Consider the following 24,571-nt stretch of genomic DNA (forward strand, 5'->3'; position numbering starts at 1 on the left):
TACTTGTTTAACTTTTGTCTAGTTTCTGAACAGATATGAGGAGCTGTGAGCTTGAGTGCTAACAGCTAACGGCTGATGTTGTTTTTCTGTGGTTCGCATTGAAGATGACGTCACGGCTCCGCCTACACTGCGTTACTATAGTTACTGCCCAGCAGCTACTAAACTGTAATGGAAACGCAGCATAAAGTGAGCCTGCCCTACCAAGGCCTAACTATACCGTACTAAGCCGTGCGAGGCCCTGCAGTGGGAATGCGCCATCAGAGAGGCTTCCTGGTGTTACAGACAGTAGACTGACTTCAGAGTTAATGCGTGAATGACTGCAGATAGTGTTGGTGCAGCTGTGTGTTTCACGTACTGATTGCGCTGATGAAGTCGTGGAAGAGAGCGTAGGTGAAGAGAGGCTCCGGCAGCTCTCTGAAGTACATCTTCAACGCTCCAGTGACACGCACGCATACGCACGCACGCACGCACGCACGCACGCACGCACGCACGCACGCACGCACGCACGCACGCACGCACGCACGCAAGCACGCACGACGCACGCACGCACCCACACACACACACACACACACACACACACACACACACACACACCACACAACACACACACACACACACACACACACACACACACACACACACACACACACAACACACACACACACACAGTGATCACATGGAAGTCCTCCCACTTGGAGTCTGACAGGTTCACCTTGATATATATTTATTTTAGTGCCATGCAGGTTGAAACTGTCACGGAAGAAAAGTGTTGAACTTTCCAAAGAACTTCTATTTATTGTCTATTGGCAGAAGTATTATCAGCTAAATGTACTCAGGTATCAAAAGTAAAAGTACTCTTTTATATAAGAGTTGTATTATTATACAATATTATAATATCTTGTTTTCATCATGAGAAAATACATGAGTTTTTTTAATGTTGGACTTCGTCAATATGGAGCACATTTTGGAAAGTACTGAGTCAATTTGTAGAACATATATATCATATAAACACATGAATTTGTATAAAAAGCAACTACTTTTGTCAAATAAATGAAGTGCATTAAAAGCCTCTGAAATGTATTGAAGTACAGTGAAAAGTAGATTTTATCAAGTACATTTTTGAGGTACTTTGTAATTCTACCCCACTACATTTCTTTAATACCTTTAGTTCATATGCAGATTTGTATTAATGATGTGGAAGTAGAAGTACCCGAATTATACTTAAGTAGGCTACATTACTTGAGTAAATGTACTAAGTTACTTTCACCATTGTTAACTATGCAACTTTCCTTTTTAGAGAATGGGCTTCCACAAGTATACACATTTAAATATAGTCAAATACTCACCACAGAAAGCTGGTAGTTTCATGGAGGAAGGCAGTTGTAGTTAGACTAGAAAATGCATTTCCGGCTGAAAATGCGTGTGAAAGCTGTAAGCTGCGCACATGTGTTGCTGAATTAGCTGAAAATGCAGAGAAAGCTGAATATGTTAATAGTTGAATGGTGACTGTAGCTGCTTTGAGCTAAACTGCTGAACTTAGCGGAGAAATGTAGAAAAGTGAAATGATTTGAATGAAAATGGTTAAATGTTATGGCACCTTGGACATAATACAAGAAGAACATCCTTTGTTTATTTTTGAAAGACAAACCTTTATTAATATCTAAACATTTAATTTGATCACACATCCCATCAGTAAAGTCGTTCAATGATTTCATGATCAGATTCACTTCATCCACACAATCAGAATCTCAGCTATTTCAAACAGAATCATACATCATTTACTTATTGATTATTATCATGATAATTAGTGTTCTATAAAACATCAGAGTACCCACTTTCTATTTGGACAACAACAACAACAACAACAACAATTAGTCTGCAAACAATAACTGTAATATTATACAATGTATTTCCCAAAGAAAGACTCTAAGCTATTGACAGGAGAATAATAAATTATGTACTTATTGATTATGATCATGACAGTAAGTAATATCATTTTAATTAAACATTTTATGATTAAATAAGTGTTATAACCATCTGGGGAACTCATTTGTTACTTAATTTGGGAAGCAACAATAATATTTAATCTGTCAAAATAATACATGTGATTATAAATGTCTCTATTGTTGAGAAAGTGGCCAGAAAAAATATCTCCAATGAAAGAAGCTCTGGTGCTTTCTCTCTGAAGACTCAAGCTTTACAAGAGAAACAACAACATACAAATACATCAATATCAATATTCAACAAATATTTAGAGCAAAGTTTACATTTCCATGCAGAGAAATATGAGTTGAGGTTAACAGAAATCCTCCTGAGCAGTGACAGCCTCCATGGCTAAACAGACACAGGAAGGAGCGCCGCCTAAAGAAACTCCAACATCTACAGAACAACTCATGAGAAGATGTTAAAGCACATCCCATAATGTTTGATTGACAGCTGATCTCTGTGCAGTGAAGACATGAACAATCAGCTCTCAGCAACAATGATGGACACACAATGAGTTTAAGAAGTAGAAGAGTTCCTCACATGACTTCAGCCTATTTCAGTTTACAAAACTCAGCTGTGGTTCCATAACAAAGATAAACTCCAGCATGTAGCGGCTGAGTGAATGTGGTCTGGACTCTGTGGAGGAGAGTCATGGTTTCAGAGATGCTGTAGAAGGACAGAATACCTGCTCTGTGATCCAGGTACACTCCTACTCTGGAGGACGGAGGACCTGAGACGGGAGTTTTGATATTGTTGTGATGCACTGTAATAAGTGCTTTGGAACAATCTAAGGACCAAGATTTGTCATTGCGTCCAAATCCACATTCATACCCACCCCTGCTCTGCTGATATTCTTGTATGGACTGCTACAAAAACTCCTGCCCTCTCCGCTCCACCTCCCAGTAACACATGTCCAGTCAGACTCTCTCTACTCAGGACCTGAGGCCAATCAGTGAATTTGTCTGGATGACTAGAATAAGAGTGTTGTCCCATGCGTGTTGCTTTTCTGCTCCCCTCAGATAATAACAGCTGTGTGTATGCTGGTTTTGGATCCAGTGTGATTTCCTGTGAATATTTGAAGAACCCAGCTCTGGTGGTGGGCTCTGCTGGTGACAGTAAAACATCCACTTCAGTCGGTGAGACGTTTGTCCATTCCTCTCTCAGGACGTCCTGTAGTTTGTCTCTGACTGCTGACAGGGCCGCCTTCACGTCCTCAAAGTAGCTCAGAAGACGGATGTTGATGCTGGATGAGTGTGTAGGTTCACTGAGGGCTGACAGTGAGGGGTAGCTGAGCAGAAACTGGTTGTGATCCTCTGTGTGAGAGAGCAGCTTCAGCTCAGCGTCTCTCCTCTTCAGCTCAGCCATCTCCTGCTCCAGCTTCTCCTGAAGCTCTCTGACTCGACTCACTTCACTCTTCTGCTGGGATCTGACCTGCTGCTTCACATCAGAGCTTCTTTTCTCCATGAGACGGATCAGCTCAGTGAACATCTTCTCACTGTCCTCCACTGCTTTATCAGCAGAGCCATTGACGGCCTCCACCTCCTGCTGAAGCAGCTTCACCTCCTTCTCTCTGTCCTGGATTCTCTGCTGGATGTTTTGTCGACTCCCCTCCAGCTCTCTCTGCCTCTCAGTCCTTTCTGCAGCAGCTGACACTGTGTCGTGGCCTTTGTGTTCGTCCACAGAGCAGAGATAACAGATACACTGTTGATCAGTGCGGCAGAACATCTTCATCACCTCGTCGTGACGAGAGCAGATGTTCTCCTGGAGCTTCTTGGAGGGCTCCACCAGCTTGTGTTTTTTAAAGGCAGGCAATTCATAATGAGGCTGGAGGTGTTTGTCACAATAAGATATAAAACACGTAAGACAGGACTTACAGGCTTTCAGTTTTCTCCCGGTGCAGACATCACAGGCCACATCTTCAGCTCCAGCATAGCAGTGATCAGCAGGAGCAGCTTTGAGTCCAGTCTTCTTCAGCTCCTCCACTAAAGCTGCTAACATAGTGTTTTTCAGCAGGACAGGCCTCGGTGTGAAGCTCTGCCTACACTGAGGGCAGCTGTGGATCTTCTTCTCATCCTCTCCATCCCAGAAGCCTGTAATACACTTCATGCAGTAGCTGTGTCCACAGGGAATAGCCACCGGATCCTTCAGTAGATCCAGACAGATCGAACACGAGAAGGTTTCCCGGTCCAGCTGAACTCCTTTCTGCGCCATTTCAGCTCTCAGTAGCAGCGAGTGTCTGAGTTTCACTTCCTGAAAGCTGAAACTATGTGAGCTGTGATCTGAACAGGAAGTGTGTGTGCAGTGAATGTGGCCTATCAGCTCTTGTACTTTACCCACATGTTGGTTACACCCATCCTCCTCAGTGTGGATCTAAAGGGGAGGAGCCAGGAAATACAGAGTGGAGCTGGCTGTGTCTGAGAGCAGGAACAAGAGGGAGGGCTTATCAAACTCTGACTCATTCCAGGAGGAGGAGCAGCGCTGACACTCTGAACTGTTTCCTCATTCACAAACGGAGCCTCGCTTACAACCTGCTCTACATTTGAAGAGAGCTTTTAGTTGTAAAATAAGTGGGTAAACTTACAAATTCTGCAGGGGATAAAATACTTATTTCCTCTACTGTAAATGTATAGCCTGAATGTCCTGAAGTAGCTGATTGATTTAATAGTTGAATGTACAGGAAGTACATACAACATTAGTTGTATTAGAAGTAGTAGCAGTTGGAGTAGTAGAACTAGAAAATGCATTTCCTGATGAAAATGCGTGCAAATGCTGAAAACTGTGAACATCTGTGGCTGAATTTAGCTGAAATGCAGAAAAAGCTGAATATGTTATTAGCTGAATGGTAGCTGCTTTTAGCTACAGAGACCAAGTGAGTGTGTTGCTGAACTTAGCGGAGAAATGCAGAAAAGTGAAATTATTTGAATGAAATTGTTACAGCTCAAATGCATTGCAATGACTTTGTTGGAAACTTGAAAGTGAAATGTTAAACTGGAAGAGGAGGAAAAATAGTGAAGAAGCTTAATATTGAAAAGAAAAGGTTTAAAAAAGGTATAAACAACATGTATAGCCTCAATGTCCTGAAATAGCTGAATAAGTTCATAGTTGAATGGTTTCTGCAGCTGAAAGTAGGCTGAAGGAGTTACATATCAGATGGACGTAGTAGTGTAAGTTCAAGTAGCATTACATCTATAGGGCTTTTCTTTTGAAGGGGTGTGTGGTTCTGGAGAGTGTGAGGTGGAGAAAAAGAAAATGAGATGTCTGACGTCAATAAATGGTTAGGGAGGCAAAGGAGGGTGGTGGTGTGTGTGTGTGTGTGTGTGTGTGTGTGTGTGTGTGGTGGTGTGTGTGTGTGTGTGTGTGTGTGTGTGTGTGTGTGTGTGGTGTGTGTGTGTGTGTGTGTGTGTGTGTGTTGTGGTGTGTGTGGTAGAGATGTTCAGTGTGGGTGTGTGGGTAGAGTGTTCAGTGTGTGTGTGTGTGTGTGTGTGTGTGGGGTGGAGAGAGTTCAGTGTGTGTGTGTGTGTGTGTGTGTGGTGTGGTTTGGGTGGGTGTGTGTGGTGTGTGTGTGGGTGTGTGTGTGGTGTGTGTGTGGTGTGTGGTGTGTGTTGTGTGGTGTGGTAGAGATGGTGGGTGGTGTGGGTGTGTGTGTGTGTGTGTGTGTGGTGCATGCGGCGTGTGTGGGTGTGTGTGTGTGGTAGAGAGTTCTGTGTTTGTGTGTGTTGTGTTGTGTGGTAGAGATGTTCTGTGGTGTGTGTGTGTGTGTGGTAGAGATGGTGTGTGTGTGTGTGTGTGTGTGTGTGTGTGGTGTGTGTGTGTGTGTGTGTGTGTGTGTGTGTGTGTGTGTGTCTGTGGTGTGTGTGTGTGTGTGTGTGTGTGTGTGTGTGTGTTGTTGGAGCAGAACACCTCTGCTACGCGCCGTTCGTTGGATGAGGCTGGATCTCTATTAAATTAAGAAAGGAATTGAAAACACCGGAATCAAAGTTATAACAAATTATCTGAGTTTACTTCTGGTAGGAAACCAAACACATATACAAGTTATACAGAGTACTCGAGTACTCCGGACTTCAGGTTTGTGATGCGATGCAGATAAATGTGACGGGATCAAACCAATCATCAAACGAGATGAAAGTGACTTCAGGTTTGTGATGCGATGCGGACACAGATATCGGGACCAACCAACTCACCAAACCAGAAGTATTTTTACACTCAAAAACAACAGTATACATATCCTTATTTTGGGGCGGAGATGTGTCGACTCTTCCTTCCCATTTTCCTCCCAAGCGAATCAGAGTTCCGTGAGGAGGAGCTGTGTAAGCTGATCACCTCCCCAAGTGTCCTGATTGGCTGGATTCGCTTCTGGTCGAGGTCAATAGTTCTCACCAGGACTTGAAATTCCAAAGTCCCCTAAGGTCAAAAGTCAACCTCTATCTTCGATTCGAATCTTAACTCTATTCCTTTCCCATGAGTTCTTCACATAAACTATCCCCCCTCAGACATCCAAACCCCTCTGCATACATTTAACGATGTCTTTAATGACGACATCTGCTTTTAGGGGTGAAACAGGCCAAGTTGGTGTGTGAAACACAGAATTCTGGGTCAGTGAGTTTAAAAGTGAGAATAACATTCCTATTCTAAGTGATTTATCAAAACCCGTTTGTGATTACCTAAAACAGTTCAAACAATACATGTTTACTTCAATACAGTGTAGAATCATATCTTTTTACTTCAGTGTGTGTGTGTGTGAGGGACATTACTGACAGATGAATACAATTTAGAACAAAATGAATCTAATATATGAATGGGAAGTCAGATATGAGATATTTAGTGTAATTGATCAAATATGAAGTCAAGATGTTACTGAGACTTTTGACCTACTGACTTACACTGTAGTCACATTGTAATCTTGTATGTCAATTATACAAACTTGTCACGATCTGTCTGTGTTGTGTTTTGTCTTGTATTTTTCTGTCTCTGGTTTCCTGTTTTGTTTTGAAATGTTTTCCTCCTTGGTCTTCTCTGTTCCTTCTTCCTGTGTTTGCCTTCCTGTCTTAGTTTCCCTGGTGTGTCTGATTGTTTGATTGTGTTCACCTGTTGCCCTTGTGTTTCTGCCTCCCTTACCCCAGCTGTGTCTCGTCTTGTGATTACCCCTCTCTGTATTTAGTCTTGTCTTCCCCTGTGTGCCTTGTCGGTTCATTGTTTGTTTCTCCTGTCTCCCACCATGTTGGTCACGGTCAGTTTCTGTAGAACCTATGTGTTTCATGCCATGCTATTGTTCGGCTTTTAGAATAAAGCTCGTTTTTGTTTCTAGACCTTGTTACTTTGTTTTGTAGTCTGCATTTGGGTCCTACCCTTTCCACGCATTCCTTACAGAATGAACCGACCACATATGGACCCAGCAGATTTTGAAGATTTTAAGGTAGATCTGTTCGATCTAGACTTACCCTTCAATGTTATTATGTCGAGTGGAGTGGAACCTCGTCAAGAAGGGACAAAGAGGCTATCCTCAAGAAGGCACAGATGGCGGTGTCTAACATGCCATGGCTGAGGAGCTCGTTGCCTGAATGGCTCAGAGTTTTTTTGCACGTAGCCCCCGAGTGCCAGTCTCCATTCTCTGACCCTTTTTTGGGATCCCGTCTGGCGTTTGGAGGTCCACGGAGCCTCCAAAAGACCTCAAAGAAACGCAAGGTCAGGAAGCCAGCTCGTAATCCAGTACCGGCCCCACACAGCCATGGATCCGTGCACCAGTACCCGGCCCACACAGCCATGCTTCCGTGTTCGATTACCTGGCTCACAACAGTCAGTGTTCCAGGCTTCTGTTCCATGCCCAGCAGCCAGGGTGCCTGCTCCAGTACCGGCCACACACAGTCATGGTTCCGTGCACCAAGTTACTGCCCCACACAGTCATGGTCCGTGCTCCAGTACCATCCCACACAGCCATGGTTCCGTGTTCCGGTTCCGTGCCCAGCAGCCAGGGTGCCTGCTCCAGTAACCGGCCCAAACAGTCATGGTTCCGGCTCCAGACCGGCCCACACAGCCATGGTTCCGGCCCCAGTTCTGGCCCCAGAGCAGCCATGGTTCCAGCCCCAGTTCTGGCCCAGCAGCCATGGTTCCGGCCCCAGTTCCGGCCCCAGCAGCCATGGTTCCGGCCCCAGTTCCCGGCCCAGCAGCCATGGTTCCGGCTTCAGTTTCGGCTCCAGTATGGCTCCCCGGCCGACGCCAGCCCCCCGTGTTTTGTCAGTGGTTCGGCCCACTCCAGCCCCTCGTGTCTGTCGGTGGTCCGGCCGACTCCAGCACCCTCGTGTCCTGTTGACTCTCCGGCCGACGCCAGCCCCCCGTGTTTTGTCAGTGGTTCGGCCCACTCCAGCCCCTCGTGTCCTGTCGGTGGTCCGGTCGACTCCAGCACCTCGTGTCCTGTTGGCTCTACGGCCGACGCCAGCCCCCCGTGTTTTGTCAGTGGTTCGGCCCACTCCAGCCCCTCGTGTCCTGTCGGTGGTCCGGCCGACTCCACACCCCACCCCGTCTCCTGTTGGCTCTCCGGCCGACGCCAGCCCCCCGTGTCCTGTTGGCTCTACGGCCGACGCCTACCCCATGTCCTGTACCGTTGGAGGTCCCGCCGACTACTCTTCTTGGCCGGGGTCCTGCCAACCCTATGTCCTGTGATGTTGTGAGGTCCCGCCGACTACTCTTTCTGCCGGGGGTCCTGTCCAACCCTATGTCCGTGATGTTGGAGGTCCCGCCGACTACTCTCCTGCCGGGGGTCCCTGCCAACCCTATGTCCTGTGATGTTGGAGGTCCCGCCGACTACTCTCCTGCCGGGGGTCCTGCCAACCCTATGTCCTGTGATGTTGATGGTCCCGCCGACTACTCTCCTGCCGGGGGTCTTGCCAACTCCATGTCCTGTCCCATTGGGGGTCCCACCGACTACTCTTCTGCCGGGGGGTCCTGCCAACCCTACTGGTCCTGTGATGTTGGAGGTCCCCGCCGAACTACTCTCCTGCCAGGGGTCTTGCCAACTCCATGTCCTGTCCCATTGGGGGTCCCGCCGACTACTCTTCTGCCGGGGGTCTTGCCAACCCTATGTCCTGTGCCGTTGGGGGTTCCGCTGAGGTGTCCTGCCAACTCCACGTCCAGTGTCGTTGGGGGTCCTGCCGACCCCATGTTCCTGTCCCGTTGGGGGTCCCGCCGACTACTTGCTCCGCCGGGTTTCCTGCCAACACCAGATCCTGTTCCTGTTGGGGGTCCCGCCGACTACTGCTCCGCCGGGTTTCCTGCCAACACCAGATCCTGTCCTGTTGGAGGTCCCGCCGACACCCTGTTCCCACCGGGGGTCCCTGCCAACTCTGTGTCCTGTTCCGTTGGGGGTCCAGTCGACACCAGCCCTTGCTCCATCCGGGGTCCCATTGACACCAGCCCATGTCATGTTCAGGACCCCGTCTACGCCTGTCCCGTCGGCTCCGGTTCCTGTCCGGCCGATACTGGGTCCTGCCCGTACTCCGGAGCTGTCTCGTCGCTGCCTTCTTGTTCGGCCCTCGAGCCCGGCCCCCTGAGTGCCGCAGTCTTCGCCCTCGAGCCCGGCCTCCTGAGTTCTCCCAGCCGCGGTCTTCGCCCTCGGGCTCGGCCTCCTGATTCTTCCAGCCGCTGCCTTCGCCTCGAGCCCGGTCCCCTGAGAGCCGCTGCCTTTGCTCTGATGCCCGGCCCCCTGAGTTCGCCCGCTGTGGCCTTCGCCCCCTTTTTGGACTCTGCCTTGCCCCCGGGCCGTCCGCCCGGGACCCCTTCCGGGCCCGTCCACCGGACCCCCTCCACCCACCCTTTTGGAAATGTTGGACTATGTTTTTTGGGACGTCTGGGATCCGTCCCTTGAGGGGGGGGGGGGTTATGTCACGATCTGTCTGTGTTGTGTTTTTGTCTTGTCTTTTTCTGTCTCTGGTTTCCTGTTTTGTTTTGAAATGTTTCCTCCTTGTGTCTTCTCTGTTCCTTCTTCCTGTGTTTGCCTTCCTGTCTTAGTTTCCCTGGTTTGTTTGATTGTGTTCACCTGTTGCCCTTGTGTTTCTGCCTCCCTTACCCCAGCTGTGTCTCGTCTTGTGATTACCCCTCTCTGTATTTAGTCTTGTCTTCCCCTGTGTGCCTTGTCGGTTCATTGTTTGTTTCTCCTGTCTCCCACCATGTTGGTCACGGTCAGTTTCTGTAGAACCTATGTGTTTCATGCCATGCTATTGTTCGGCTTTTAGAATAAAGCTCGTTTTTGTTTCTAGACCTTGTTACTTTGTTTTGTAGTCTGCATTTGGGTCCTACCCTTTCCACGCATTCCTTACAAAACTAAAACATATCTATAAACTTCTTGCTTTCTAAATCAATCGTGAAAGTAGAAGTTGTAAAGGTTTGACCTATAATGTATGTTGTGTCTTGTCCCTTATGGTTTATTTGTTTTAAATGATGGGCTATAAAGGATTAAATACAGGAGAAGCATGCAGATATTTGAACACGCATGATCATCAGACAAGTCACCTTCTTGATCCTCACACTGACTTACATAGAGCTTATGTAACGCAGATGTAAATGTTTGCATAAGTAAAAGAAACAACACATATCTCCTTTGGAAATATCTCTTATCAGAGGTCTTTATTCCAGTTTGGTAAAGCCAACAGTTACTCTCCAAAGTTACATTCAAACAATCTTTCATTACCTGAACCACAGGTAAACCTCCACATCCCCAGTTCAGAACTTTATTCCTCTGTTGGTCACACAACGATCACAACAATAGTGATTTCTCCCTCTTATCATATTCTTTAACATTCCAAGCATACATATTTATATTCACTATTTGTACAATATATTGTCATTGAGTCCATTCATCCATCCACCCCCCCCCCTCGTCCACATGCACACACATAAACACTGTACAGATGTATCAATGGAGTCATGGTTCAAAGACGGTTGGCCTTAACATTTCATATCCATGAGTCAAGGAAAGACACAGCTGAGTACCATTTGTTTGTTGTTCAAGTTCTGGCTGTTGCAAGGTGATTTGTTCATAAAGCCAAATGGAGAAGGTCGCGTGCAGATATATTACAGAGTGGAAACCTCTCGTGTGTTCAGAGGACCCTGGTCCAGTATTTCAGGAATACAGGAAGAAGAACAAAGAAAGAGATGGAAAGAGGCAGAAGGGGAACGTTTAAAGGAATGACCATTTTCCAAAAAGACAATTATTCACCACATGTTATCTTGAATTCTTCATTAAGAGCTTACTATTTAAAGCACTTCCACATGACTAGTTTCACGGAGGGTCAAATAATGCTCAAATGTGACACTTTGATGTCTTTTATAATGTAAGGTTTTATAAATAAATGGAATTACTAGCATGTGACAGGATAATTGAGCTTTATTACACAAAATGTGAGAGCTTTTAAATAAAAGGTTTAAAATACGTCCCAATTTACGTCAATTCATCAAACTGTTTTTTGAATTCTTCCTACCGTAGAGGGATACAAAAAAAACGACATCTTCTTCAAAAACTTAAGAAAACACGGGTCGAGTAATTTGATATACAAGTGGTCATTTTGATGGTGAAGCATTCCTGCTGAAATAAAAGGAAAGACAATGGGAGAACTGTACGGAAAGGGCAGTAAATGTTCATATCATTCCGAAATAAAAGCGTTCCATATCATCCCTTCTTCTCCACGTTGCTTCTCTTAGTGTCTAAACGTCTAAAGCCAAGCACAGCAGTTAGGTTTCTTCTCTTGGTTCCCCAGTGTGGTTCTTACAGGAGTGGTGACAGGTTATACAATACAGTCCAGCCTCCAACCTCCAATACTGACGCCGCCTCCTTACTTCGAGCCAACTGATGCTTTGGTCTCTGTGCAGTAGACGAGGCGTTCATGGCCCTGTATTAGGAATCCAGTGTCGGGACATTTGGACGTCAACTATTACAGTAAAGTGGCACAAACGCAGCTGCAGGAGAAAATGAGATACTGAAAAGTGCAAACCTGTTTCTTGGTCACTAGTTAGATACATCTATGATTTGGTTTATGACACATTTGCGTAGCTTTGGTCCGGAGGTTGTACGAGAGGAGAAAGCCAGTGACTACAATTTGAGATGAAGAGAAGCTGAGTCGAGCTGATCCGAGCCAGGCTGTGTTGGGCAGGGCCACGCTGGGTTAGGGAGAGCTCTGCGTTGGGAGAGTGAGAGAGAAAAACAAGAGGCTCGTCCTCCAGCGTCTCTCTCTACCTGCCGAAAATGTTCTCGTACTCCAGCAGTATGAGCTCCACGATCTGGTTCTGGTACACCATGTGGACCGCGATGTTCCACGTCTCCTGTTCGGGGCGCAGCAGCGTGTGGCCGTACACGATGGCCACGCTCTGAGTGGTCATATGGTTCTCCTCGCCGTACTCGATCACCCTGGAGAGGACACATCATTTGGAAATGAAAATAAATCCTGACATAAGATAAGACTTTATTTATCCTGAAGGAAATTGTTGTACCAGAGTTACAAAAATACAATAAACTCAGCAGCATAATAACAAAACTGTACACTAACAGTGCAGTAAAACGAGCAATTAAATATCTACAGGAAACATAGACGGTCACATAATTAAGTAAATATTAACAATATTTAGTAGTGCAAAAAACGCAGTGGCAGATACGTAATTACACTAAAGCTTTAGATCTTAATAAGTTTGTGAGGCGTTTTGCTGAACAACATGGTAATCGCCGCATTCAGCTCTAATAGGCATGCCAACTTGATGCTCTGCTCACGGATGACTCGATGAGCATAAAAAACTCTTAAGATGATGACCTTACGTGCGTAAATATATTTTTTTCTTTGTGGGGTCTGCCCCCAAAAAAACAGTTTTAAGTCCTGAGAAAGTCAAATAAGACGGTGTGTAAAACTACACTGCCCAGCCAAACAAAAGTAACCACTGAATTAACTAGGCCAGTAGGTAAGGGCATTCCACTGGATAATAATACCCCTGCATTATAGCAACAACAACAATAATAATAATAATAATTAAAGCTGCAAGCAGCGTTGAGCGGGTCTTCGACGCTCCGCAGGCTGTTGTCCGCACGTCGAGGTGTGTGTCTAGGTGTCTCGAGGACTCGGCCGTTGGCAAACGTGGGAAGTTTCAGGCCGATCGGACAACGTACATGGGATTTACAGCAGTATCATAAACATTGTGTTTGATGGCGAGTGATCTGTCGCCATGGCAACGGAAATTGATGACACCCCCCTAATACGCCTAGATGTGTTGAGGGCTGCATCGTTATCAAACCTGTGAAGTTTTGGGCCGTTTGGAGCATCGCGTTTTTCCGACGCCAAATTCAAAATGGCCGGCTTCCTGTACGTTATTTTATACCCCTCCAAGAGGCTTTTTGGTTTGTCTCCGCACCCTAGATATGCGTAGCGAGTTTCGTTCGTTTACGTGAAAGTTAAAGTGGGGGGAGTTTACGTTAAAAACGGAAGTGGGCGTGGCCTACGCAATTTTTGACGCAAAGTTCCGGAACCAATTACACATCTGAAGTTGCACCACTTCTGACGCGCGTGCAAAATTTGGTGAGTTTTCAGATATGTTGCGGGGGTCAAAGAATGAGAAAAAGCCTACAAATATGGAGAAAAACTCAATATTCTTTAATTATTATCAACTCATAAATCCGCTATACTAGTATTACAGAGTCTCGATCGTATGCCTCAACCAAATTCGTCCAAATTGTCATCAGCCTATCTAATCCTATTTGTGAAATTGTCCTAATTAGCAGTTAGCTTTCATCGCACATTTCTGATCAGTTCATCTTTAAGTCACAGTCCATATTTGTGCCAGATCTGAAAAGGTTCCCTCTATGCATTCCTTGAAATATGTTCAGGAGAACGAGGCGGACAGACAGACAGATGTTTGGAAGTTATTTCTGACGGACAACTCAAAAAGCCTCAGGCCGCAGATGTCGCCAGAGAAAGGCAAACAAAGTGTGATTTGATTTGTCGGCATTATACACAGCAAGCAAAAGAAAAGGAAAAACAAATGATAGAGCAGTAAGAGAGTGTGTTTCTCACTTCCTGAGGTGCTTGAAGAGAGTCTGCATGGTGTCGTGGTTGCAGACGGGCAGCTGTCGGACCAGATCTTTGATGGACTGAACCCGCTGCTTGTAGTCTGGACTCTCTGCACAACAGAAAACACAACATTTATCAAAGTGAATCATCTGGATTCATCACAGAGTCTCATGCCTCCTTCTGTTGTTTCACTGACTACTTCCACATCCACAACATATGCAGATTGTTTTACTTATTCCCAATAAAAGACAATATGAGTACTACGCTGTTTACAAAGATATTTAAAAAGAGCATTTTTAAAATAATCCAGTTTACATGCAGCCTTGCTATTGATGCTTACTTCCCCTCCTTATCAACTTGCAGTTAACGAGCTGCCATTCCTTTATCACTGTTTTGCAACAACCACAAAAAAGCTAGGTGTTTGCTAGGCTGTGTTGCAAAATGTGGTAAAAAAATCCAAATTGAAACACATATTCTGAAAGTACTGCATGTCCAAAGAAAGCTGTTCGGAATAACATCAGCGTATGAAATATTGAAACTTAATATGCTGTTGACATGACCCTAGTCAATGAAACAATGACGATGTATGGGTGTACTTAATTGGAGCAAAAAAAAGGATTCAATATCTTACTGCAAAAGCTAAAATACCTAATAAATGGTAAATAAAGTATTCAAGAATCTGTCACAAAAATATCTCCATAAGAAACTCCTCGAAATAAAAGGATAATTGAGAAGAGAAGAATTCAGTTATGGCGCATTTCCACTGCAGCGCGTAGCACGGTTTAAGCGTGCCGTGCCAAACCCGGCCCGTTTTTGGTTGAGTTTCCACTAGGGGTAGTTCCGGCTAACAGGTACTGTTTCACAGTTTTTCTGGCTCTCCAAAATCCAGGTTCTTTCCGGGCCAACAACCGGGCTGAGTATGCTGAACTAGAGAGAGAATCGCTGGCAAGGGGGCTACCTACAACTACAACAAAATGAACACATTTTACCGTGATTTAATTGTAATACACGTTTCAAAATGATGCCGAAGTAACAACATACTGATACCGGTTAGTAAAAACCATGAATTAATGCTTTGACAAGTCTGCAGACAGACGGCAGGCGAAAAACCTTTTAAATGCGTGTTTTCTGAATGGAGTTTGGCTAAGCTAACGTTGTATATGCTCCGACCGTCCACACTCACAACAACGGCCGACAGACATAAATAAAGCAGCGACTGTATTCACCATGACACAGGCAGTCTGTGGTTTGTACTTGTTTCACTTTTGTCTAGTTTCTGAACAGATATGAGGAGCTGTGAGCTCTGAGTGCTAACAGCTAACGGCTGATGTTGTTTTTCTGTGGTTCGCATTGAAGATGACGTCACGGCTCTGCCTACACTGCGTTACTATAGTTACTGCCCAGCTAATAAACTGTAATGGAAACGCAGCATAAAGTGAGCCTGGCCTACCAAGGCCTAACTATACCGTACTAAGCCGTGCGAGGCCCTGCAGTGGGAATGCGCCATCAGAGAGGCTTCCTGGTGTTACAGACAGTAGACTGACTTCAGAGTTGATGCGTGAATGACTGCAGATAGTGTTGGTGCAGCTGTGTGTTTCACGTACTGATTGCGCTGATGAAGTCGTGGAAGAGAGCGTAGGTGAAGAGAGGCTCCGGCAGCTCTCTGAAGTACATCTTCAACGCTCCAGTGATCACATGGAAGTCCTCCCACTTGGAGTCTGACAGGTTCACCCTCTCATCTGCAAATACAAACCCTTCACTCAGAGACCCGAACACAGACGCAAAGTCTTACGTAAGGAAATGAAACCAGACATTTCAATCGGGATAAAGTGATGCAGGGATGATGTATTGGGATTTAGCAGAAAATAAGCTCAGTGGCTAACACACGTTATGACACTTTCACGTTTTGTTCTTCAGGATCATCTCCACATATTAAAACCACCTTCAGAATTTGTGAAGCGTAAATGCTTTCGGCAGAAGTAACATTTAAACACTAGGCAATAAACTACTTCAATTTCACACAGATTTCTATCTAACTTCAATAAACCTAAACAATTTGTACATAATGCACTCAAATATGACAACTTTCACATTTTATAACGTATATATCCTATGTTTATAGTTTATCTAGGAGGTTAGTCTGTTATAGTGTTTTCTAAATGATGCTGTATGTTTTTGTATTGCGTATTTTTACAATGTGTACTCAATAGATACATCTTTCTATTGTTAATATGCAAGTATATATACTCTGTCTGATTGTAATTCTTTATTTCTTAATTCTTTTTGCAGCTTTATATTGAACAGTGAGCTATTTACTGACATATTTTATGTTGAAAAATTATAATATTTCAGTCTTCTTACTCAAAAAGCGGTTGACTTTGAGACGAAGGGACTGAAAGTGCTAAAACGCAGACCCTTTTTTAGGGTTGTAGGTCTTATGTTTATGTTACGCCCCTAACTCGGTTTGAAAGGTGCAAGATAAATAAAGTTTGATAATATTATGACTCATTCCTGACTTTGTCCCCTTGTGTTTTCTTGTATATAACTAATAGAAACTTACCATGATTGATAGCAAAGCGTAGTTTCTGTATGATAGCCAGGTTCCCACTGACTCTGTACAGCCCGTCTACAAACAGACCTGCAAAGGATCATGGGAGAAAACCATAAATCAGTTCAGTGATCTAGATTATTGATATGGTTTGGAAGCCACTCTGAATGTACCTGTGTTATCATGAAGCAGTGTACCTCACCCTTCTTTATGACTGAAACTGAAATAACTGAGGTCAAAGGTCAAGGTAAAGTGGCACATGTGTGAAACCCACCATTGTTCTCCACGTGGTCGATGCACATCGTGACAAAGATTGGCACGGAGCCGTTCTCTCTTTGACACAAAGTGGACAGACTGCAGCCGAACACCTGATCTGAAGACAGGGAGAGACATAGCCAGCGTCATGACAACAGTCCAGAGTCCTCGCTTAGTGTTTGCCTAATCTGATCTAGAAGCTGTGCCAGATTACTTTATGTTAAATCAAACAGTATGAATTCTGTCAGCCTAAGACTTCACACAACAAATATAAGAATGTAATATAATATTATCACTATAAACATTGACTTCCTGATTCCTGTGGAAAACTGGCACAATGGAAGACACATTCAATATAACAATGTGATATTGTTAGGTTAAAGCAATTGGATTTATGTTAGGAAAATCTAAATACTATTGACTTATTGGTATGTGTAGTAGTGAAACCTGAGAGGCAAGTGATAGTAAAACATCTGGTGATCCAAAGTCTGTTTAAACCTGAAAAGGTGTATAAAGAACAAGTTACATTTGTTTAGCTTGTTTTAATTTGTTGTCTCTTGGCTTTTTAATTAGTGTCTTACTTAAATGTGTCTCTGTTGCACTTTATCTGAATGCTTTGCTTGATTTGACTTTTATAAAAAACAGTAATCTGATTGGTTCTTAGCCGTGATATAATGAGCGTATATCACGGGTAGAATTGTAGTTACTTTTCACAACAAGTCAGTATCCCTCCGCGTCTGAGAAAAGCTACAACCGTTACAACCGTTACATTACGTCCGTTACGAAACTAACTAACTAACTAACAAAGCTTAAGATGGAAGCATGTAAGGGATAATGTGCAGCAAGGACTTATTGACCGTTGTAAAGGACGCTCACATCTGCAGAAAGAAGTCCGGTCGATTTAACTGTATACAGTTGGGCTGAAAAGCAAACTGCATGCTTCGCGTCGGGCCGAACCCGTCCCCTTAACTGTGATATAATGGCCATATACCACGGCCTGTCGTGAGCTATTGCTTAAATGTATAGCAAAAGTAAAAGCTTTGGATTGCCTTTCGATGTGCTACAGCACTGTGATCTCCTCCGCAGTTACAACATTTAACCTTTGCATCCTTTTCACATTTCCCATACTCATGTTGTCCTCCGCATCTCGCACACCTTAGCTGTCCTTTACACTGCTGCGCTGTGTGCCCCATTCGTTGACATGCGTAGCACCTGAGAGGTTTGGGGATGTACTCCCTAACCATGAAGTTCAATATCCCATTTGTACTGCCTTAGGTAAGGTTCTCTCAAACTGAATGAGAACTGATAATGTTTCTTTGAGTGTACCATCCCGTTTGCTTTTAAGCCTTGTGACTTCCACTATTTTGCCTCCTTTTAATTCACTTTTAACATCTTCCATTGACATGTCCAATGGTACTCCTGAGATTACTCCTCTCAGATTTGCCATTGCTCCTGGGACATGCGCCTTCATTTTCTCCCCATTCAGTGAGTTCATTCCCAGAATCTTTTCCTGCTGCTGTTTGTTATTGGCATGTATCAATACCCGCTTGTTGTTCATGAATTTAGCAAATTTAATTTTTCCAATCTCTTTTTCAATTGCTTTGGTAAATTTAATCGGGTGGTAAGGGCTAACAGCTAACGGCTGATGTTGTTTTTCTGTGGTTCGCATTGAAGATGACGTCACGGCTCCGCCTACACTGCGTTACTATAGAGTGGCGAAGTCCCTCCCCTTCCGGTGGACCTCCATGGGACCTTATTTCGGAAAAATTATGTATTGAAGTCAATGGAGAGAGAAAGATTATCTTTCAATCCCGTTTGAATTGTGCCACGAATTACACATATGATGTTTGTCAATTTAAAAGATAATTTTGCAAGTCAAAAATAAATAAATGTGTCGTAAAACTGTGAAGTAACACATTTGTTTGTGTGAAACGCTCAATGAACTACATCTCTGGTCAACAACACACGTCACCAAGATGGCCGTCACTACTGTCTTGTCAACAAAACGATTGACTACCCTCACTATCACCACAATGAAACACGTCCTGAAGAATGTCATGCAAAGCTGCCTGCCTGCCTTCCTTTGATTCTCTCTGAACTGCCTGGTCGTTTTAATGTTTAATGTCAACCATTTGTGCAGATAGCATGAAGTAGAGAAGATCGCTAGCATTAGCGTTAGCATTTCTCCCCCAGGCTTAAATTGTGTATTATAGAATGATCACACCGGTGACAGTACTCTTCAAAGGGTTCACGAAATATGACTACTACTCTTACTGTTTAACATTTTGGGTTACTTCATGTTACTTCATGTTAAGGCTAATAAAAATGACAAGGCTGTAATGCTAACTAACGTGCTAGCTACTAGCTAGCATGATCCAGAGTACTCCTGGTCCTTTCATCAGACGGGAAGCGAAAGAACGAGCAAGACCCATTGCTGGTATGATAACAACCTGGTACTAAGCACACAGGCATCTTGTTAAAGTTATCTTATCTTAGCCAGCGCCATATAGATAGATTATATCTATATGGCGCTGATCTTAGCTATCTCTTAGTGGGGGAAAATAATTGTGACATCACTTACGCGACTCTGGGATTTGTAGTCTTTCTAGTTACGTATTTTTCATAGTCTTATATTTCAACAGTTTTACGACAAACTGTGACTTTTTTGACATGGAAATTATTTTTTAAGATTGACAAACATCATATGTGTAATTCATGGCACAATTCAAACGGGATCGAAAGATAAGTTTTCTCTCTCCATTGACTTCAATACATTATTTTTCCAAAATAAGGTCCCATGGGGCGGAAGTAGATGGGCGTGACTTCGCCACTCTATAGTTACTGCCCAGATACTAAACTGTAATGGAAATGCAGCATAAAGTGAGCCTGGCCTACCAAGGCCTAACTATACCGTACTAAGCCGTGCGAGGCCCTGCAGTGGGAATGCGCCATCAGAGAGGCTTCCTGGTGTTACAGACAGTAGACTGACTTCAGAGTTGATGCGTGAATGACTGCAGATAGTGTTGGTGCAGCTGTGTGTTTCACGTACTGATTGCGCTGATGAAGTCGTGGAAGAGAGCGTAGGTGAAGAGAGGCTCCGGCAGCTCTCTGAAGTACATCTTCAACGCTCCAGTGACACACACACACACATACACACGCACGCACGCACGCACGCACGCACGCACGCACGCACGCACGCACGCACGCACGCACGCACGCACGCACGCACGCACGCACGCACACCACACACACACACACCACACACACACACACACACACACACACACACACACACACACACACACACACACACACACACAGTGATCACATGGAAGTCCTCCCACTTGGAGTCTGACAGGTTCACCTTTGATATATATTTATTTTAGTGCCATGCAGGTTGAAACTGTCACGGAAGAAAAGTGTTGAACTTTCCAAAGAACTTCTATTTATTGTCTATTGGGCAGAAGTATTATCAGCTAAATGTACTCAGGTATCAAAAGTAAAAGTACTCTTTTATATAAGAGTTGTATTATTATACAATATTATAATATCTTGTTTTCATCATGAGAAAATACATGAGTTTTTTTAATGTTGGACTTCGTCAATATGGAGCACATTTTGGAAAGTACTGAGTCAATTTGTAGAACATATATATCATATAAACACATGAATTTGTATAAAAAGCAACTACTTTTGTCAAATAAATGAAGTGCATTAAAAGCCTCTGAAATGTATTGAAGTACAGTGAAAAGTAGATTTTATCAAGTACATTTTTGAGGTACTTTGTAATTCTACCCCACTACATTTCTTTAATACCTTTAGTTCATATGCAGATTTGTATTAATGATGTGGAAGTAGAAGTACCCGAATTATACTTAAGTAGGCTACATTACTTGAGTAAATGTACTAAGTTACTTTCACCATTGTTAACTATGCAACTTTCCTTTTTAGAGAATGGGCTTCCACAAGTATACACATTTAAATATAGTGAAATACTCACCACAGAAAGCTGGTAGTTTCATGGAGGAAGGCAGTTGAAGTTAGACTAGAAAATGCATTTCCGGCTGAAAATGCGTGTGAAAGCTGTAAGCTGCGCACATGTGTTGCTGAATTAGCTGAAAATGCAGAGAAAGCTGAATATGTTAATAGTTGAATGGTGACTGTAGCTGCTTTGAGCTAAACTGCTGAACTTAGCGGAGAAATGTAGAAAAGTGAAATGATTTGAATGAAAATGGTTAAATGTTACGGCACCTTGGACATAATACAAGAAGAACATCCTTTTTTTATTTTTGAAAGACAAACCTTTATTAATATCCAAACATTTAATTTGATCACACATCCCATCAGTAAAGTCTGTTCAATGATTTCATGATCAGATTCACTTCATCCACACAATCAGAATCTCAGCTATTTCAAACAGAATCATACATGATTTACTTATTGATTATTATCATGATAATTAATGTTCTATAAAACATCAGAGTACCCACTTTCTATTTGGATAACAACAACAACAACAACAATTAGTCTGCAAAACAATAACTGTAATATTATACAATGTATTTCCCAAACAAATACTCTAAGCTATTGACAGGAGAATAATAAATGATTGACTTATTGATTATGATCATGACAGTAAGTAATATCATTTTAAATAAACATTTTATGATGAAATAAGTGTTATAACCATCTGGGAACTCATTTGTTCGTTAATTTGGGAAGCAACAATAATATATAATCTGTCAAAATAATACATGTGATTATAAATGTCTCTATTGTTGAGAAAGTGGCCAGAATAAAATATCTAAAATGAAAGAAGCTCTGGTGCTTTCTCTCTGAAGACTCAAGCTTTACAAGAGAAACAACAACATACAAATACATCAATATCGATATTCAACAAATATTTAGAGCAAAGTTTACATTTCCATGCAGAGAAATATGAGTTGAGGTTAACAGAAATCCTCCTGAGCAGTGACAGCCTCCATGGCTAAACAGACACAGGAAGGAGCGCCGCCTAAAGAAACTCCAACATCTACAGAACAACTCATGAGAAGATGTTAAAGCACATCCCATAATGTTTGATTGACAGCTGATCTCTGTGCAGTGAAGACATGAACAATCAGCTCTCAGCAACAATGATGGACACACAATGAGTTTAAGAAGTAGAAGAGTTCCTCAAATGACTTCAGGCTATTTCAGTTTACAAAACTCAGCTGTGGCTCCATAAGGATAATAAAACCGAACTCCAGCATGTAGCGGCTGAGTGAATGTGGTCTGGACTCTGTGGAGGAGAGTCATGGTTTCAGAGATGCTGTAGAAGGACAGAACGCCTGCTCTGTGATCCAGGTACACTCCTACTCTGGAGGACAGAGGACCTGAGACGGGAGTGTTGATATTGTTGTAAAAAAATGAATAACTGTTTTGTTTACACTCTAAGGTCCAAGATTTGTCATTGAGTCCAAATCCACATTCAACCCCACTCCCTGCTCTGCTGATATTCTTGTATGCGACTGCTACAGAAACTTCTCCCCCTCTCCACTCCACCTCCCAGTAACAACGTCCAGTCAGACTCTCTCTACTCAGGACCTGAGCATAAGCAGTGAATCTGTCTGGGTGACTAGAAGACTGTGGTTGTTTCATGAATGTTGCTTTTCTGCTCCCCTCAGATAATAACAGCTCTGTGTTTGCTGTGTTTGGATCCAGAGTGATCTCCTGTGAATATTTTAAGAACCCAGATCTGGTGGTGGGCTCTGCTGCTGACAGTAAAACATCCACTTCAGTCGGTGAGATGTTTGTCCATTCCTCTCTCAGGGCGTCCTGTAGTTTGTCTCTGACTGCTGACAGGGCCGCCGTCACGTCCTCAAAGTAGCTCAGAGGACGGATGTTGATGCTGGATGAGTGTGTAGGTTCACTGAGGGCTGACAGTGAGGGGTAGCTGAGCAGAAACTGGTTGTGATCCTCTGTGTGAGACAGCAGCTTCAGCTCAGCGTCTCTCCTCTTCAGCTCAGCCATCTCCTGCTCCAGCTTCTCCTGAAGCTCTCTGACTCGACTCACTTCTCTCTTCTGCTGGGATCTGACCTGCTGCTTCACATCAGAGCTTCTTTTCTCCATGAGACGGATCAGCTCAGTGAACATCTTCTCACTGTCCTCCACTGCTTTATCAGCAGAGCCATTGACGGCCTCCACCTCCTGCTGAAGCAGCTTCACCTCCTTCTCTCTGTCCTGGATTCTCTGCTGGATGTTTTCTCGACTCCCCTCCAGCTCTCTCTGCCTCTCAGTCCTTTCTGCTGCAGTTGACACTGTGTCGTGGCCTTTGTGTTCGTCCACAGACCAGAGATAACAGATACACTGCTGATCAGTGCGGCAGAACATCTTCATCACCTCGTCGTGAAGAGAGCAGATGTTCTCCTGGAGCTTCTTGGAGGGCTCCACCAGCTTGTGTTTTTTTAATTGAGCTACGTTATAATGACGCTGGAGGTGTTTGTCACAATAAGATATAAAACACGTAAGACAGGACTTACAGGCTCTCAATTTCCTCCCAGTGCAGACATCACAGGCCACATCTTCAGCTCCAGCATAGCAGTGATCAGCAGGAGCAGCTTGGAGTCCAGTCTTCTTCAGCTCCTCCACTAAAGCTGCTAACATGGTGTTTTTCAGCAGGACAGGCCTCGGTGTGAAGCTCTGCCTACACTGAGGGCAGCTGTGGATCTTCTTCTCATCCTCTCCATCCCAGTGGGCTTTAATACACTTCATGCAGTAGCTGTGTCCACAGGGAGTCGCCACCGGATCCTTCAGTAGATCCAGACAGATCGAACAAGAGAAGGTTTCCCGGTCCAGCTGAACTCCTTTCTGCGCCATTTCACCTCTCAGTAGCAGTGAGTGTCTGAGTTTCACTTCCTGAGAGCTGAAACTAGTGTGACAGGTTATCTGAACAGCATGTGTGTGTGCAGTGAATGTGGCCTATCAGCTCTTGTACTTTACCCACATGTTGGTTACACCCATCCTCCTCAGTGTGGATCTAAAGGGGAGGAACCAGGAAATACAGAGTGGAGCTGGCTGTGTCTGAGAGCAGGAAGAAGAGGGAGGGCTTATCAAACTCTGACTCATTCCAGGAGGAGCAGTGCTGACACTCTGAACTGTTTCCTCATTCACAAACAGAGCCTCGCTTCCAACCTGCTCTACATTTGAAGAGAGCTTTTAGTTGTAAAATAAGTGGGTAGACTTACAAATTCTGCAGGGGATCAAATACTTATTTCCTCTACTGTAAATGTATAGCCTGAATGTCCTGAAATAGCTGACTGATGTAATAGTTGAATGTACAGGAAGTACATACAACAGTAGTTGTATTAGAAGTAGAAGTAGTTGGAGTAGTAGAACTAGAAAATGCATTTCCTGCAGAAAATGCGTGCAAATGCTGTAAACTGTGAACATCTGTGGCTGAATTTAGCTGAAATGCAGAAAAAGCTGAATATGTTATTAGCTGAATGGTAGCTGCTTGTAGCTACAGAGACCAAGTGAGTCAGTTGCTGAACTTAGCGGAGAAATGCAGAAAAGTTAAATGATTTGAATGAAATTGTTACAGCTCAAATGCATTGCAATGACTTTGTTGGAAACTTGAAAGTGAAATGTTAAACTGGAAGAGTAGGAAAAATAGTGAAGAAGCTTAATATTGAAAAGAAAAGGTTTAAAAAAGGTATAAACAACATGTATAGCCTCAATGTCCTGAAATAGCTGAATGAGTTCA

At 43.9% G+C, this 24,571-nt stretch overlaps 3 protein-coding genes across 4 annotated transcripts; all 3 read right to left on the reverse strand.

Moving 5' to 3' along the window:
• Positions 1–1,727: 1,727 nt before the first annotated feature.
• On the reverse strand, positions 1,728–4,336 carry LOC117500173 (tripartite motif-containing protein 16-like). Its single transcript, XM_034152925.1, has one exon. The coding sequence runs from the start codon at positions 4,195–4,197 to the stop codon at positions 2,812–2,814; it is 1,386 nt and encodes a 461-aa protein (XP_034008816.1). The 5' UTR covers positions 4,198–4,336; the 3' UTR covers positions 1,728–2,811.
• Positions 4,337–12,025: 7,689 nt separating this feature from the next.
• LOC117500174 (rho GTPase-activating protein 12-like) lies at positions 12,026–16,988 on the reverse strand. The gene is made up of 5 exons (XM_034152926.1): positions 16,847–16,988; positions 16,585–16,662; positions 15,629–15,763; positions 14,028–14,133; positions 12,026–12,379 (listed from the first exon to the last, which is right to left on the reverse strand). The coding sequence occupies exons 1-5, from the start codon at positions 16,872–16,874 to the stop codon at positions 12,205–12,207; spliced, it is 522 nt and encodes a 173-aa protein (XP_034008817.1). The 5' UTR covers positions 16,875–16,988; the 3' UTR covers positions 12,026–12,204.
• Positions 16,989–21,973: 4,985 nt separating this feature from the next.
• Positions 21,974–23,700, reverse strand: LOC117500172 (tripartite motif-containing protein 16-like). Of its 2 annotated transcripts, XM_034152922.1 has the most exons (2): positions 22,707–23,685; positions 21,974–22,580 (listed from the first exon to the last, which is right to left on the reverse strand). In XM_034152922.1, the coding sequence occupies exons 1-2, from the start codon at positions 23,683–23,685 to the stop codon at positions 22,018–22,020; spliced, it is 1,542 nt and encodes a 513-aa protein (XP_034008813.1). In that variant the 3' UTR covers positions 21,974–22,017. The 2 variants fall into 2 exon arrangements, with proteins under 2 accessions (XP_034008813.1, XP_034008815.1); XM_034152924.1 differs by having other exon boundaries at positions 21,974–23,700.
• Positions 23,701–24,571: the final 871 nt, after the last annotated feature.

This window comes from Trematomus bernacchii, unplaced genomic scaffold, assembly GCF_902827165.1.
Source record: "Trematomus bernacchii unplaced genomic scaffold, fTreBer1.1, whole genome shotgun sequence".
NCBI classification, from domain to species: domain Eukaryota; kingdom Metazoa; phylum Chordata; class Actinopteri; order Perciformes; family Nototheniidae; genus Trematomus; species Trematomus bernacchii.